At 30.7% G+C, this 14,371-nt stretch overlaps 1 protein-coding gene across 1 annotated transcript; it reads right to left on the bottom strand.

Annotated features, from left to right (window-relative positions):
• Positions 1–260: 260 nt before the first annotated feature.
• LOC133204847 (uncharacterized) lies at positions 261–14,011 on the bottom strand. The gene is made up of 5 exons (XM_061340593.1): positions 13,960–14,011; positions 5,980–6,300; positions 2,699–2,854; positions 634–726; positions 261–532 (listed from the first exon to the last, which is right to left on the bottom strand). Exons 1-5 carry the CDS (start codon positions 14,009–14,011, stop codon positions 261–263), a joined length of 894 nt encoding a protein of 297 aa, XP_061196577.1.
• Between the last annotated feature and the right edge of the window lie 360 nt (positions 14,012–14,371).

Here is a 14,371-nt window from a genome sequence, read left to right as displayed (position 1 = left end):
TGTTTATATAATACAGAGATACCACAAATGTATATATTTCGCATTAGCTATCGTGTGAACACAGTTTAATTCACATTAGTTTAATTCGCATTATTTTACTTCGCATTAATTTACTGCGAATTAAACTCTCTGTGTGAACAGGGCATAAATTGCGTTCACATGGCAGTAAAATGCAACGTAAACTAATGCCCTGTTCACAGGGAGTTTAATTCGCAGTAAATTAATGCGCAGTATACTAATTCGAATTAAACTAATTCGCATTAAATTCTCCGTGTGAACAGGGCACTAAATGAATGACGTACCTTCACCATCACAAGAGAAGCTTCGGTTACCACTTCACGCGTGAATATCATCTTCGGACTTGTTTGTACAGATACTGCAATGTCTGTTGTCAATGTTTCTTTCCATTGACATGTGTTCACTGCATTGTCAAAAATCCAGGCAAGAATCCTGACTTTCACTTCCGAGGACATTAAACGGTTTGATGGATAGTCTCTGTCTCCCCATCCGTCTGCTGCACTAGTTATCGGATCTAGCAATTATTGGAATATTTCCTTATCTTTGTATGATATATGTTATTATCATTTTGTTATACATATAATCGAAAGCTAGAAGAAAAAAATGTTTTCTTACAGTTCAGTTTAACCCACAGTCGAACATGAGAAGCATTGTATGCAAATGACAGTCCACCAGCTTGTTCACCACAACCAAGACATCCCGGAACGCCTATGTCAGATGAATTAATAAAAATAGAGATTTATAAAAACGAAATAGTGACTCCTCTCTTCAATTTTTGCTTGCAGAAAATAATTCAATTTTATTAAAGTTTTGTTTGAAAATTAAAGTGAACAATTGCTACAAAACTACCGCCTCCTTCCGAAATAAGTCCCGGCATTTCGTCCAAAATTGTTATTGGTTCAGCTTGGACTACAATCATATCTGGATTTGAAGTCAAATTGATGGGCACCTCTAATTGAATTTTATCTACAAAGTATGGCATGTCAAACGTTGCAATATTCGACCTTTTCCATTTGTAATGTATAATTTTCCATTATTTTCTATTTGTATTGTAAAAAATACTTTTTTATTTGCATTATATAGTCGAATAATGCAACTTTTGACATGCAACACAAAAGAAAGATGAATTTTATTTTCTTTTTGTTTGCCAAAAAAAAGCTGAGAAGTATATATATTCGTTTTGTTTTTAATCAACTTTATATCCATTTAGGTTTTTATTTGCTTTGCTGCAAGGACTTTAATAAATTGTTTGAAAAAAGTTCTTCCTAGGGATGTTAAGTTTGCCGATAATTCATATTTTAATATTCAATGAGCATGTTAATATATTAGAATAATCGAGGAAATAAATAAGTTCTGATTTATCTTCATATGTGTCATCCTACCCTCATGATGCAATAGGTTTTTGACATTGGTATTAGGAAATAGAATTGGATGTAGACCTTTGTATGCATACTGTAAGGAATTCTACGTGTTTGTCAATGTTTGAAATAAGTATATAGATTTGAAGTGTATACAACCAAAACATAAATTTGAAAAATGACATTTTGAAGCTCCAAATGATGAAACCAATCGTCTTAAAAAAGGCTTGATTGTTACAGTTTTGTTAAATATACTGCTTGGGTTAAAATATTTAACAATTGTCGGCCTGATTAAAGAAATAATTATAATCTTCGATGCAATGTTTTGAAATATAAACAAACATTTCCAAACTTGCGACAATTTTTCTTAACCAATCTCCCGAAAATGCTTTTTAATTTTGGAATACGTATGGCCCCAAGATATTCAAGTTATTCAAGGATTAATTGGGAAAATAAGCTCAGCACAACAATACAGACTGATGAAAAATATAAATAAATGAGCACAATAAAAATAAAAGCGAGTAATTTTATTTCGCTGGTGGCGTTTCTCGCGAATTTACGCGATAATTAATTCCTCGCGTAAATTTAGGAATCTACAGTATGACAGGGATAATTCCGACACTCCGGAACAAGAGAAAGTATATACTACACGGTTATTTTTTTTTTTTACAAAATAAAAAATTCGTTTAATTAAAACTGAATTCATTAATATGACGACTGTAAATCACTTTTTTATTTCCGAGAACTTTATTAACGCTAGACCGCGTACTTGCGAAAATTTTAATCCCGCGTATACTTATGTCACTAAAGTTTATTTAGAACAATAAGCAAAATTTCGTGAAAATTAATTATGTTTCGCTATTGTAATACCATATGTCTGTTATACGAAAATAAGGTGTCACGAAAATTTTGTGATCTACATTATATCCCTTTTAAGGACCCTCTATACACCACAAAAACTGTTTTTTGGACTCTAAGAAAATTATAACATATAAAAGTTTATCTGTTTAATTTTCAGCATAGAGTACCTGCCACTGACCCCCAGAAAAATATTCAAAGAAATTAATTTTTGTTGAACTGAAATTATTGTTGCTTACTTAAATGGGAAAAGTACATGCAAATAAAGTATTCAATTAATCCATTTAGGCCAAATAAAACTAATTGAATTGCTTGAATTGATTACAAATTGACTTAAGATGTCAATTTATTTCATTTAAGATATAAGAGCAGATCACTCTAACTGCAGAAAAATACCATGGAATCGGAACTCTTTAGTGTGCAGTATATAGAGGGTTCTTAAACAGTTCACATTCCTATTTTACCTTGATGTCTTGATTTTATTGTGTATATGAAACCAGAATCGTACTGTGGGGGCAAATCGTCATATCGCCACATCTTTACTCGAACTTCCGCATCAACAAATTCATTTTTAATTTTCTCGTTTGAATGAGAGGTTGGTTGGTACCAAACGTCCTTTTCTCCTTTTAAAATAAATTTTAACATTACGAACCATTTTCCAGATTGCAACATAGAAATTGTGTTAACAAATGTACAAGTCCCGTAACAAATATTTTTCTTCATAAAAGTCAAATATATTAGAAGTTGTTATTAAAATATATGTATTGTTAATGCATTATATATGAAAAGTAAAAAAAAAAACCCACTTAAGTTTGTTTTATCTTTTTGTACATCCATACATAGTAATGTTGTAGTGATGTACAAATGGTAAACATAATCACAGAAAATGTTTGATTTATTTAAAATTTAAAAACAGCTCATATTATCTCGAGAAAGTTTAATCATTAGTTGGGCCTTTCTCCAACTTGACGGTACATTTTTAAAATGCTGGAATTTACCACTATTTGGCCGTAAAACAACAATAAGGTTGAGGGGGCAGCTTCCAAATGAAAATTTACATATTTACATTTAAAACTACATCAAAAAATTTCAAATTTCTCAGAATGAAGAATAAGTGGAGGGCGCCTCCTCTGTCCCCCACCCCCACCCTGCGTACTACGGGCCTGCTCAAAAAATTTATGCCTGATACTAGTATGTCAGAACATTTCAATTATAACATGTATGTATGTATGTGTGTGTGTGTATATATATATATATATATATATATATATATATATATATTAGGGATGGCAATCGAATACAGAATTGCTAATCGGTTAACCGAAAGACGTTCCGACCGATTAATCGGTTAATCGTATCAAAATACACTTTTTCCTTATATTTCATTTTTCATTTTTCAAGTAAACTCTAGTTATATATACAAGAAAACTGAAAAAGGCGTTAATGCTTGATTAGTACGCTACATATTATATTTTATTTCAACGGCAAGAACAAATAAGGAAACCATGAAACATCTCTTAAATATCGCAGAAATTGATATTGTTACAACACAAGGTCATTGTGCATTGTCACCATAAACAGAAACTGAGTCTGAAATAATTTACAATGTTTGTTTGAAAATATAATTTGATAGATAACTGCAAAGGACAGACTGGGTAAGATACACATATAGCAATCATTTAACAGAACTCAACAAAGATTTAATTAATATCACAATTAAGACAGGCTGGATAACGACATGGTATTTAAACAGCAATTAACACTTCGCAAAGTGATGAATTACCCCCAACAAATTCAATCTTTAGAGTCTTAATTAAATTATTTACCTCCAAATCAGCCGAATTAAATGTGGAAACGTTATAACTTATCAATATTCGGGGTTTTTTTTTTTAACATTGTAAATCGTGTTTTAAGGAAATTTACACCTATTTTATTTTTTTCCGACTAACCGATTACAGATTTTTTAACCGATTACATCGTTCCGACCGAGTAACCGGTTAACCGATTACAAATTGCCATTTTATATATATATATATATATATATATATATATATATATATATATATATATATATATATATATATATATATATATATATATATATACGTCTTCATAAATCAAATCATCAAGCAGTGAAAACACTTCCAAATCTACCAAAGATTCGTCCTAAAGATTTGAATAATGAATTTCAATAAGAGACTGAAGTGAGCTATAACCATTGCTTATCGATTTTTGAAATCTGGAGATCAATACATTTTATGGAACTAATTATGTATACAAAGGGCCTTTTCTCTGGGATGGCTGAAACAATTCTAACCAGGTTTGGTACATGTATGAAGCAATTTGTGAATTTAATGGTCTCTTCCTCCCCTGGGGACTGAGGGATGTGGCAAAAACTATAAAATTTATGCGATCTTCAAAAATCTTCTTTTTACTCCTGTTAATAGCAGTCTAAAAACTTGTGCTTCACTCATGGACAATGAGAAGGGAAAAATGAATTATTATATTGTGTATTTAACTCTTCCAAAGTTGTAATATTCATGGCTTTTTGTTCCTGCATTCAGGCCCCAGAGTGGGGCTAAATCGGACATGCTAGTAATTTACAAATACATTACTTTTTTGAAAATTGTCCTCTTTTAAAAAGACATCTAGTTGGAAAACTTATTATATGATTTAAGGAGTACTTAACCCTATTTCTAAACTATAAGGTTGCTTCTTTTTCATATAGCTTAAGACCGCAGGGTGAGTCTAAGTTGATCAGACACTGAAAATGCACTATACGGGTAACAGAGAAACGGCTGTTTACATGATTATAATTAACACTCACTCTCTACCAAAATTGTAAAATTCATGGCCCCCTGATCAGTGGTTCAGACCCTAGGGTTGGGTTAGGTTGGTCATTTATTGCATTGCATTACATCATTCAATATCTTTTTTAAATGTCATAGATATCTAGCAGACAAATTGTATGCATTGTTATAATTAGCTGTAGGCCTGTAATAAAATAATTTATGTCTCCGATGTCTATGGGTCAGGCTACAGCGTGGGGCTCAGTTGGATGTACCGGTATATGGAAAATTTATTACCTTACCTTCAGAACTTGTATGGGACAAACGGGACAAACTGTATGGATATAACAATGATTATACAGTCCTCAGCACCCTAAAAAATGTTGTCACATGGGGCCAGAGTTCCATTTCCAGGTTTGGCTAAAGTGGTGAAACCAGAGGTACTCATAATATACTAAGGTTACCATCAAGGCCCATGGGTCTCTTTTTTAAGTCCTATGGTCAGTTACCAACAACAAATTTACTATTTCTAATTTCAAAATAACTAGGAAATGCTAAACTTTTTTCTGTACACCTTATATAGCTCCAAAAGTTAAGATGCTTAATTGCAGATTTTTACATATTTAAAAACATAAAGGAGTGAAAGAGACCAGTCTTTGCATATATTTACATCATGTATTTGCTTTGGATTAGATTGACAACATTTTTACACTCACTTGTCTTTTTCCTTATCTTATGAAATATTTGCAGAAATTGTGATTCATGACATTTGCGTAAAAATTTTAAATTTATATTGATATTCACTTAAAACAAAACCTTGATTGTTCTGATATTTTTAATGCACAGGTCTGGAATGGTCTTTATTACGACCAAAATAATATGTTTAATTTCAAAATACAAAGAAACAAAAAAAAGTAAGAAAAAAACAAACAAACAAAAAATACAAGTTTACAAACCCAGATATACAGCTTTCCCGTCATCAGCTTTATTATACTTGTTTGGCAAGAAAATTAGCACACCACTAGCATTGTAGAAATAAACAACCCCGCCATATTTCTCATTTTTGTCATCATCTCGTGGCGAGGAACCGAAAGCGTTAAAGATGAACGATTCTCCACCATCTTCGATTTTTACTTCAACTATTACTTTGACAGGTCTGGTTGTTGTTTTAAAACCATCCAGAAAATGGACGTAGAATTCACACTTATTGTCATCTTGAGCTTTTACGGTGATCCATTCACTGGTAAATGTTGGTTCATAAAGAGTTATTCCTTCTGCTATTTCGATTGATTAACATGAACATTATTTCATTTATAATTCGGTAATCAGAGACAGATATGTTGGTTCATAAAGAGTTATTCCTTTTTGCAATTTCAATTAATAAGCTTGAACATTATTTCAATTATTATTCGGTAATCAGTGACATAAATGTTGGTTCATAAAGAGTTATTCCTACTGCATTTTCGAATGATAAACGTGAACATTTTTTCAATTATAATTTGGTAATCAGAGACATAAATGTCGGTTTATAAAGAATTATTTCTTCTGCAATTTCGATTGATAAATTTGAACATTATTTCAATTATAATTTGGTAATCAGAGACATAAAAATGTTTGTTCATAAAGAGTTATTCTTTCTGCAATTTCGACTGATAAACTTTAACATTATTTCATTTATTATTCGGAAATCAGAGACTGTTTTACTAACAACTACCCAGATTCGCCTGTAAGTTTTAAATAAAATAAGAAAGTATAATTGCTATTCATTTAAGGTTCATCACCCTTCTGCTCACTCATGGGTTTTTTTCCCTTAGCACTCATGATTTTCCAAAAGAAATATCATTTATAACTAAAATGCACATAATTTCAAAATACCTTGCGGGGCAAAATTTTTTAAGAATGGCCTACATGAATTAACTTGACAATTTTATAAAGGAATAATAGTAATTTATCCCAATGAGAGTTATACCTCTTATCAGAGGGTCAATGCACCTTATTTTTTTCCTAATTACAGCACCTTTATTATAGTGTACTAGTATCTTTGATGACAACGTATATGATATCGTTGTCAACTTCGCGAATTAAAAATCAAACAAACAAACGATATTTAAAATACATGAAACACTTAATTCTATGAAGTTAGTAAACTTTTTTTTTTCAAATACCTACCACTGTATAACACAAATCCAATATGAAAGAAAGCATGCAAAAATTGTGCATTTGTCATTTTTCTTTAACAGTGTGTGAAAGTGAATTGTCCAATATTGACTGCTCGGTAATTGACTTTGTCAGATGACTTCTCATTGAATAATTGATGAGTAGAAAATTGTATAATGAAGTTGACGATTCCTTTATGATAAATATGGCTGACATATAATCAATAAAGAGGAAGTGCTCTGAGAGGGATATGATTTTTTTTTCTCGAAAAACAATTTTCCTAGAAGATATCAGCCAATTTTTGCATTTATATATGATTGATGATATTGAAAACAACTAAATATATATGACAATTCGAATGGAGAAGTTCTGTTATGTGTTTATTTTAGTTCATATCTTTCATCTACTAGTTTTTAACGTATCACGAGGAATGATTTCGGGTTTTATTTTCTTAATGGTTTAGAGTTATTGATATAAAAGGATCAAAAGCTATTAAGATTTGATATTGTCATTAGAGAAGATTAACAGCTTCTAAGAATAACGAACTCGGTTTTGCGTCTGTAAATAATATGAATAAGATCTGATATTGTCATTAGAGAAGATTTACAGCCTCCAAGAATAACAAACTCTGTTTTGCATCTGTATACAATGTATAATATGAATAAAATATCTTAGGACTCAAAAGATCACATCGCACCCAAACCAACAAGCATTAGCAATACTAGCCCCCTACCGGCAAGTGTAACCTGGTTCCCGTTAAAAATTGAAAATGCCATAATTCCGTCAAAAATCAATGAAGCGGAACATAATGAAACTTAATCTGTAACTCATCAAGGTAAAGTCACATACCAAAAATCAGATCAATATCTGCAAGCGTTTAGAAAAAAAATTGCGGAAAACCCTGAAAAATTGAAAGATCGTTATTCCGTCAAAAATCATTAAAGCGGAACGAAATGCAAACTTGATCTGTAACTCATCAATATACACCCATATACCAAAAATCAGCTCAATATCTGCAAGTGTTTAGAAAAAAAAGTGCGGAAAACCAAGTGGGTCAGACTGACAGACAGACAGAGGGACAAACGCTCTACCACTGCGCCACGCGGGCGACTATTATAAATAAATGGAAGAGTGGAATTTAAGATGTTCTATAAATTATACAGGTATTTCTAACTCTGTCCATATAAGCGTAATTTTTGATAAATATACACACCATAAAGCTATTCTGAAAATCCTTTTACCAGTCTGATAAAAATCAGATCCTTTCATCCACTCAGATAGATAGCTACTCAAGAGTAGCGATCTATGCGAGCGGATCAAAGGATCAGATTTTAATTAGATCGTCTTCATCAGAACATGCGCTTTTTCATACAGGTAAGCACATCGCTACAAAATTTCTACCATGTTGTGACTATTGATTTGTATAAAAAGAAATTATTATGAAAATGGTATTTAACTCAACCAAATAAATTTTTATAAACTATATTTTAAAGCTTATAATAGCAAATCTTTTTCTTTTTTTAAATTCTAAGCTTTATTAATTGATTAAACATGCATGTAAACAACATAAAAATCACGTAAATATGTAAAACTTATCCCACTTGATATAAATCGAATTAAGATGTACCTTTTGAAATGGCTTTTGCATCCGTATTTAAACTCGTATAAATAAATTTTATGAGAGAATTCTTTAAATTATTTATAAATATAGACTTGTCCTTAGTGGTAGATAAAAAAATTGATTAACAGCGACGATTTCTTAGAACCCCTAAGATGCATACATGTATATTCATAAATTTTATTGCAGTGTGTTTTCATTTGCAATTTAGAGTATATATATATATATATATATATATATATATATATATATATATATATATATATATATATATATATATATATATATATATATATATATATATATTAGGGATGGCAATCGAATACAGAATTGCTAATCGGTTAACCGCAACACGTTCCGACCGATTAACCGGTTAATCGTATCAAAATACACATTTTCATGACTTTTTTCCATGAACCTCTATTCACATAAACACAAGAAGACTAAAAAGACATTAAAAGTTAGAAACATTCTGTTTACCTTGATCACGAATCTTCATGTAAATATATATTTTATTTCAATTTCAATCGACAGGAAAAAAATTAAGAAAACCCGTGAAACATGCCTGAGATATCAGACATAGATGATGTCACACAAGTTTTCATACAGCATTGCTACCATAATCAAAATTAAGTCGGAACTTTCGCTTCATTTACAATGTTTGTCTAATAAATTATAAGACAAACATTGTAAATATAATTTGATGGATAACTGCAAAAGATACATACCAATTCACTAAGCTCATACTTGATTTACTTAATTATAATATCATTAAAGAGTAACAGGACTGTCGGGGTAACGACTTGTTGTTTAACCAGTAATTAACACTTCACAAACTGACCAATTACCCCGCGATCTCAATCCGGCGAGCCATAATTACCACCAAATCAACTTAAATAAGTATGTGAAAACGCTAAATTATCAACATCTATGCAGAGGTTTGTTTTATAAAAATGAATTTAAGAAAACTACATTCAAATTTACATACATTCTATTTTTTTTCGACTAACCGATTACAGATTTTCTAACCGATTACCATCGTTCCGACCGAGTAATCGATTAACCGGTTACAAACTGCCATCCCTAATATATATATATATATATATATATATATATATATATATATATATATATATATATATATATATATATATATATATATATATATATATATATATATATATATATATATATAATACAACTATTGATGTTTTGTTTGTTTGTTTGTTTGTTTTTTCTTTTTTCTTTTTTTTTTTTTTTTTTTTGAGGTCAATACGATTATTTAGCCACCCGAGGAGTACAATATTGTACCTCGAAGGTGGCTAAATCATCGTATTAACTAAGAAAATCAGCAATAATTGTTGTATTTTATGATTCAATGATTAAATGATACGAACTCATTAAGCAGTTCATGCCATCTTACTTGTTTACATTTGCCGAAGTCCTAGCCGAATACAATGAGAGAAGCAGGGTTAAATAATTGGCATGTCAAACGTTGCAATATTCGATCTTTTCCATTTGTATTGTATAATTTTCCATCTGTACTGGGTTTTTTTTTAAATTTTGTATTGTATTATTTTGTATTTTTTTTTTATTTGTATTGTATAATTTTTATTTGTATTCTATAATTTTCCATTTGTATTGTATAATTTTAAATTTGTATTGTATAATTTTCCATTTGTATTGTATAATTTCTCATTTGTATAATTCTCCTTTTGTATTCTATATTTGTCCATTTGTATTGTAAAATTATACAATACAAATGAAAAATTATACATTACAAATGAAAAATTATACAATATAAATGGAAAATTATTGATTATAAAAATAAAAATTATACAATAACAAATAAAAAGTTATACAATACAAGTAAAAAATTATACAAGTAAAAAAATTATACAATACAAATGGAAAATTATAAAATACCAATTAAAATTATACAATAGAAATGAAAAATTATACAATATAAATGCAAAATTATACAATACAAATGCAAAATTCTACAATACAAATGAAAAATCATACAATACAAATGAAAAATTATTGAATACAAATGAAAAATTATACAATACAAATGAAAAATTATACAACACAAATGAAAAATTATAGAATACAAATGGAATATTATAGAATACAAATAAATATCATACAATACAAATGGAAAAATATACAATTCGAATGGAAAATTATAGACTGAATTTAAATGGAAAATTAATCAATACAAATGCAAAAGATCGAATATTGAAACTTTTACATGCCATATAAATGAACGTAACCAGTCGTGTTCATTTGGAATTTTTTTTAAAAATCTACTTTAGTTGACAGGCTCTTTTACAGGAATGATTTTGAAAGGGGGACATTATCAGGGAAAAATGACAGCTGAAAAAAAATCTTAACCCCTACGAACAGAGATTTTAAATCTTAAAACTTTGTTTTGGGGTTGGGTTGGGTTTAGGGGGTGGGTGAATAAGGTCCATTAGAGGGGGACTAGCCTTTCAATGAATATTTATAGTCTAAATTAAAAGTAAATATTTACGTTCAGCAAAAAAATTGTGTGGGGGTCGGTCCCCTGCACCCCCCATCCCACAACTAACCCCACCCCAAATTATAAGTTATGTTCACCTGAGTGGAAGTCGGTAGCTTTTCGAAACTATCTGTATCAATTTGGAATTTCCCGATCTATTTTTTTACCAATGTAGAGAAAATAAATCCTTATATTCACCTGGAAGGTCACGTGCAGGTGAATATAACGTAGTATTTTTTCTGCATTGTTGGATCTCAGCCAATCATAGAGTTAGGTATTATTCAATCATATAATGAATATATTTATTACATTTTCAATAGTGAAATACTGTGATTTATTTATTGAATAAATGTTATATTCTGTCACAGTGTGAAAGTGTGAAAGGATACCAAAGTGATATTCTGTCACAATGTGAAAGTATATCAAAGTAAGTAAAACATAATTTCTGGTCTGACATAAGATAGAGAGAGTAACTAAACCATCTTGATAGAGAGTAAACTGCCAATTTCTTCCCAAATATGTTGCTAAAAGTCCATGTTACAATGTTTTCAATCTCACAATAGCTAAGCTATGACGTCTCAACCGCTCCACTAAGACGTCACAGCCTATGACACTGTGTTGAGAAATGGCAGAGGGAAAGGAAAAAGTATTGAACAATAAAATGTGATTTTGAAGAATTTCATCCTAAGAAAGCGAATTGTAGTTTAAGTTCCAGACGTAGAATTAAAACCAAGTTCTTAAGTACAGATATAATAATGAGCCTTACAAACAAAGACAATATTGTTACAGACCTTTTCTGCTGGAACCTCTACATATTGTTCATGTAGTCTTTCTAATTCTTTTTATTACCTCCGATTTAGTGAAAATAAAAGGATAGATGGTTTGCATATTGTCTTTTAATTTTCTAATACGGTTCTCTAATATATTTCTAAAACACTTCATCCATTCTGACAAAGTGTTCAGTTCCCCCTTCATATTTAGCCCAACAATCTGGCATAATCTTCGACAGAATTCATAATAGAAATGTTTTGTTGCGAAAAGATCGGGATTTAGGACCTTTTAAATTGATTGTCTTCATTTCAACTGTATTCACATCACCGGTGATGACGTGTCCAGAGGACTATAGCTGAAAGAAGAAGAGCAGAGTACACTCAAAAGGATATTGTTTTAGCTGTTCATTATCTAGACTGTAAGATTTGGTTTCGAAGCAACAGTTTGAGAATACCTGTGGGAAATGCAGGGTGTAGACTTCAACTTGAAATATGGTGGAATGCAAGACTGAACTTTTGATTAAGCAGTGTTCCAGCTAGGGTGAAATGGAGGGGCGCCGGGCCCCGCCCTCAAATCAGTGCGCCCCTCTGCCTCCCACAGGCGCCCCTGTGTCCCTTGTTAGTTTCCCGTATCATTCTGACTGTCCTTTTCCCTCATTAAAATAATTAATGTGTTCCAAAGCAGATTACCTAAGGACAATCAGCAATTCACACCTCCTGCCATGGACGATTACGCAATGAAACTCGCATCACGGTACCTATGTACTATACAGGTGCTTACTTTCAATAACAGGTGATTAGGTAATTACTTTGATCACTTGACAGTCTGAATAGGGGTTAAAAGCTGAAATAATTTGAGAATGTCCAAGCTATCTGTTTTAATTAATATAAAACTAGGGTCTTGTATTATAGCGTTCTAAAAATAAATCACGAAGTGAAAGTAGCATTAACATTGACCTTCACCCTTCACTTTTATTGAAATCGTTAACGTTTTTCTAAAAAAAAAGGGAGGAATTTAAAATTTAAATAGTACAGAAACAAGTATAAATATTCAATTAACAGAAACAATTATTTTCTCCTTCATTATAATTTTTGACACTCTGGAAGGTATTTTATACATTTACAGATATTTAACTGTATTCGATTTCATTGCAGAAGTTTAAAATCTTAATTTCATTAATCAATTATCTGCCACCAACATGACCAATATGATAAAACAAGCAAAAATGATATTAGCTTTAAATTGTAAGTTTAATACTAATATGTTACTGATGACCTACAGATACTGTATCTATTTTATACATTTGCCAAAAACAGACTCAATCAGCACATGAACATCAACATGTACTGCACTGAATAATGAAAGACACTAGCTAGTTTATAATAAGAAGTATAGTGCTATTATTGAAAATAGGAAATAAGAATAGAAAATGATTAAAAAAGAGAAAGAAAGTAATATTTATTCTCAGAGGATTTTTAAAACTCTTTTTATATATCTTAAAATCAATAAGGTTAAATAAATTAATATTTGAGGGAATTCATTAATATTATAAGATACGCCTATGTAACAAAGCTCGTGACAAACGGTAGGTTGCGAAAAAGTGCCCTTCTCTTGCACCCCTCCATTTTCAGATCCTAGCTGGAACACTGTTAAGGATGTTACTAATATTCACTGCATCTATTCCTTTGCTGGCAAATTTAAGTTTAAGGAACCAACGGGTTGAGTCAGAATTATCTTCCGACACACGTGATAGATAGATTTTGAAAGTCATCGGTCATCTTGAAAAGTTGTAGAATGAAATTTGAAGACGATGAAAAGTAATCATGCTCAAAAGTCCAATTATTGTTCACGGATCTCTGAAAATACTAGAGGTTGGATACTGTGCCATGGAGGAGTAAGCATCTCCTGTCAAACCCATCGTGAACCCCTTGTCTTGATCGGGTAGAGAAAATTCAATTTGAAAAAAAAATGGCCTAACGATGTTTATTAAATACGTCAGTCAACATTCAATCTAACTACAGGTTGAAAATGAAAGGGCATTGTATCGATCATAGAAATGTTGACTTTGAACGAAATTGTTGATATCCTTGTAACATCAATGTACTTGTCAGTAGCCTGCCTCTGTTGAGTATTGTTCGTATGCAGAACATATACTTGCATATAGCATCATGGGAGAAATAAACATCATACATGTATGCTGTTAACAAAGGTAAATGAGCAGATTTGACAAAAGAAAGGTTAAATTCATTTTGTTTATCGTAAAGTTTAGTTGTTAGTT

The sequence above is a fragment of the Saccostrea echinata genome, unplaced genomic scaffold (assembly GCF_033153115.1).
Source record: "Saccostrea echinata isolate AGI-Se365-2 ecotype Australia unplaced genomic scaffold, CSIRO_AGI_Sech_v1 ptg000054l, whole genome shotgun sequence".
In the NCBI taxonomy this organism is placed as follows: Eukaryota; Metazoa; Mollusca; class Bivalvia; order Ostreida; family Ostreidae; genus Saccostrea; species Saccostrea echinata.
This window is presented reverse-complemented; position numbering and strand designations above follow the sequence as displayed.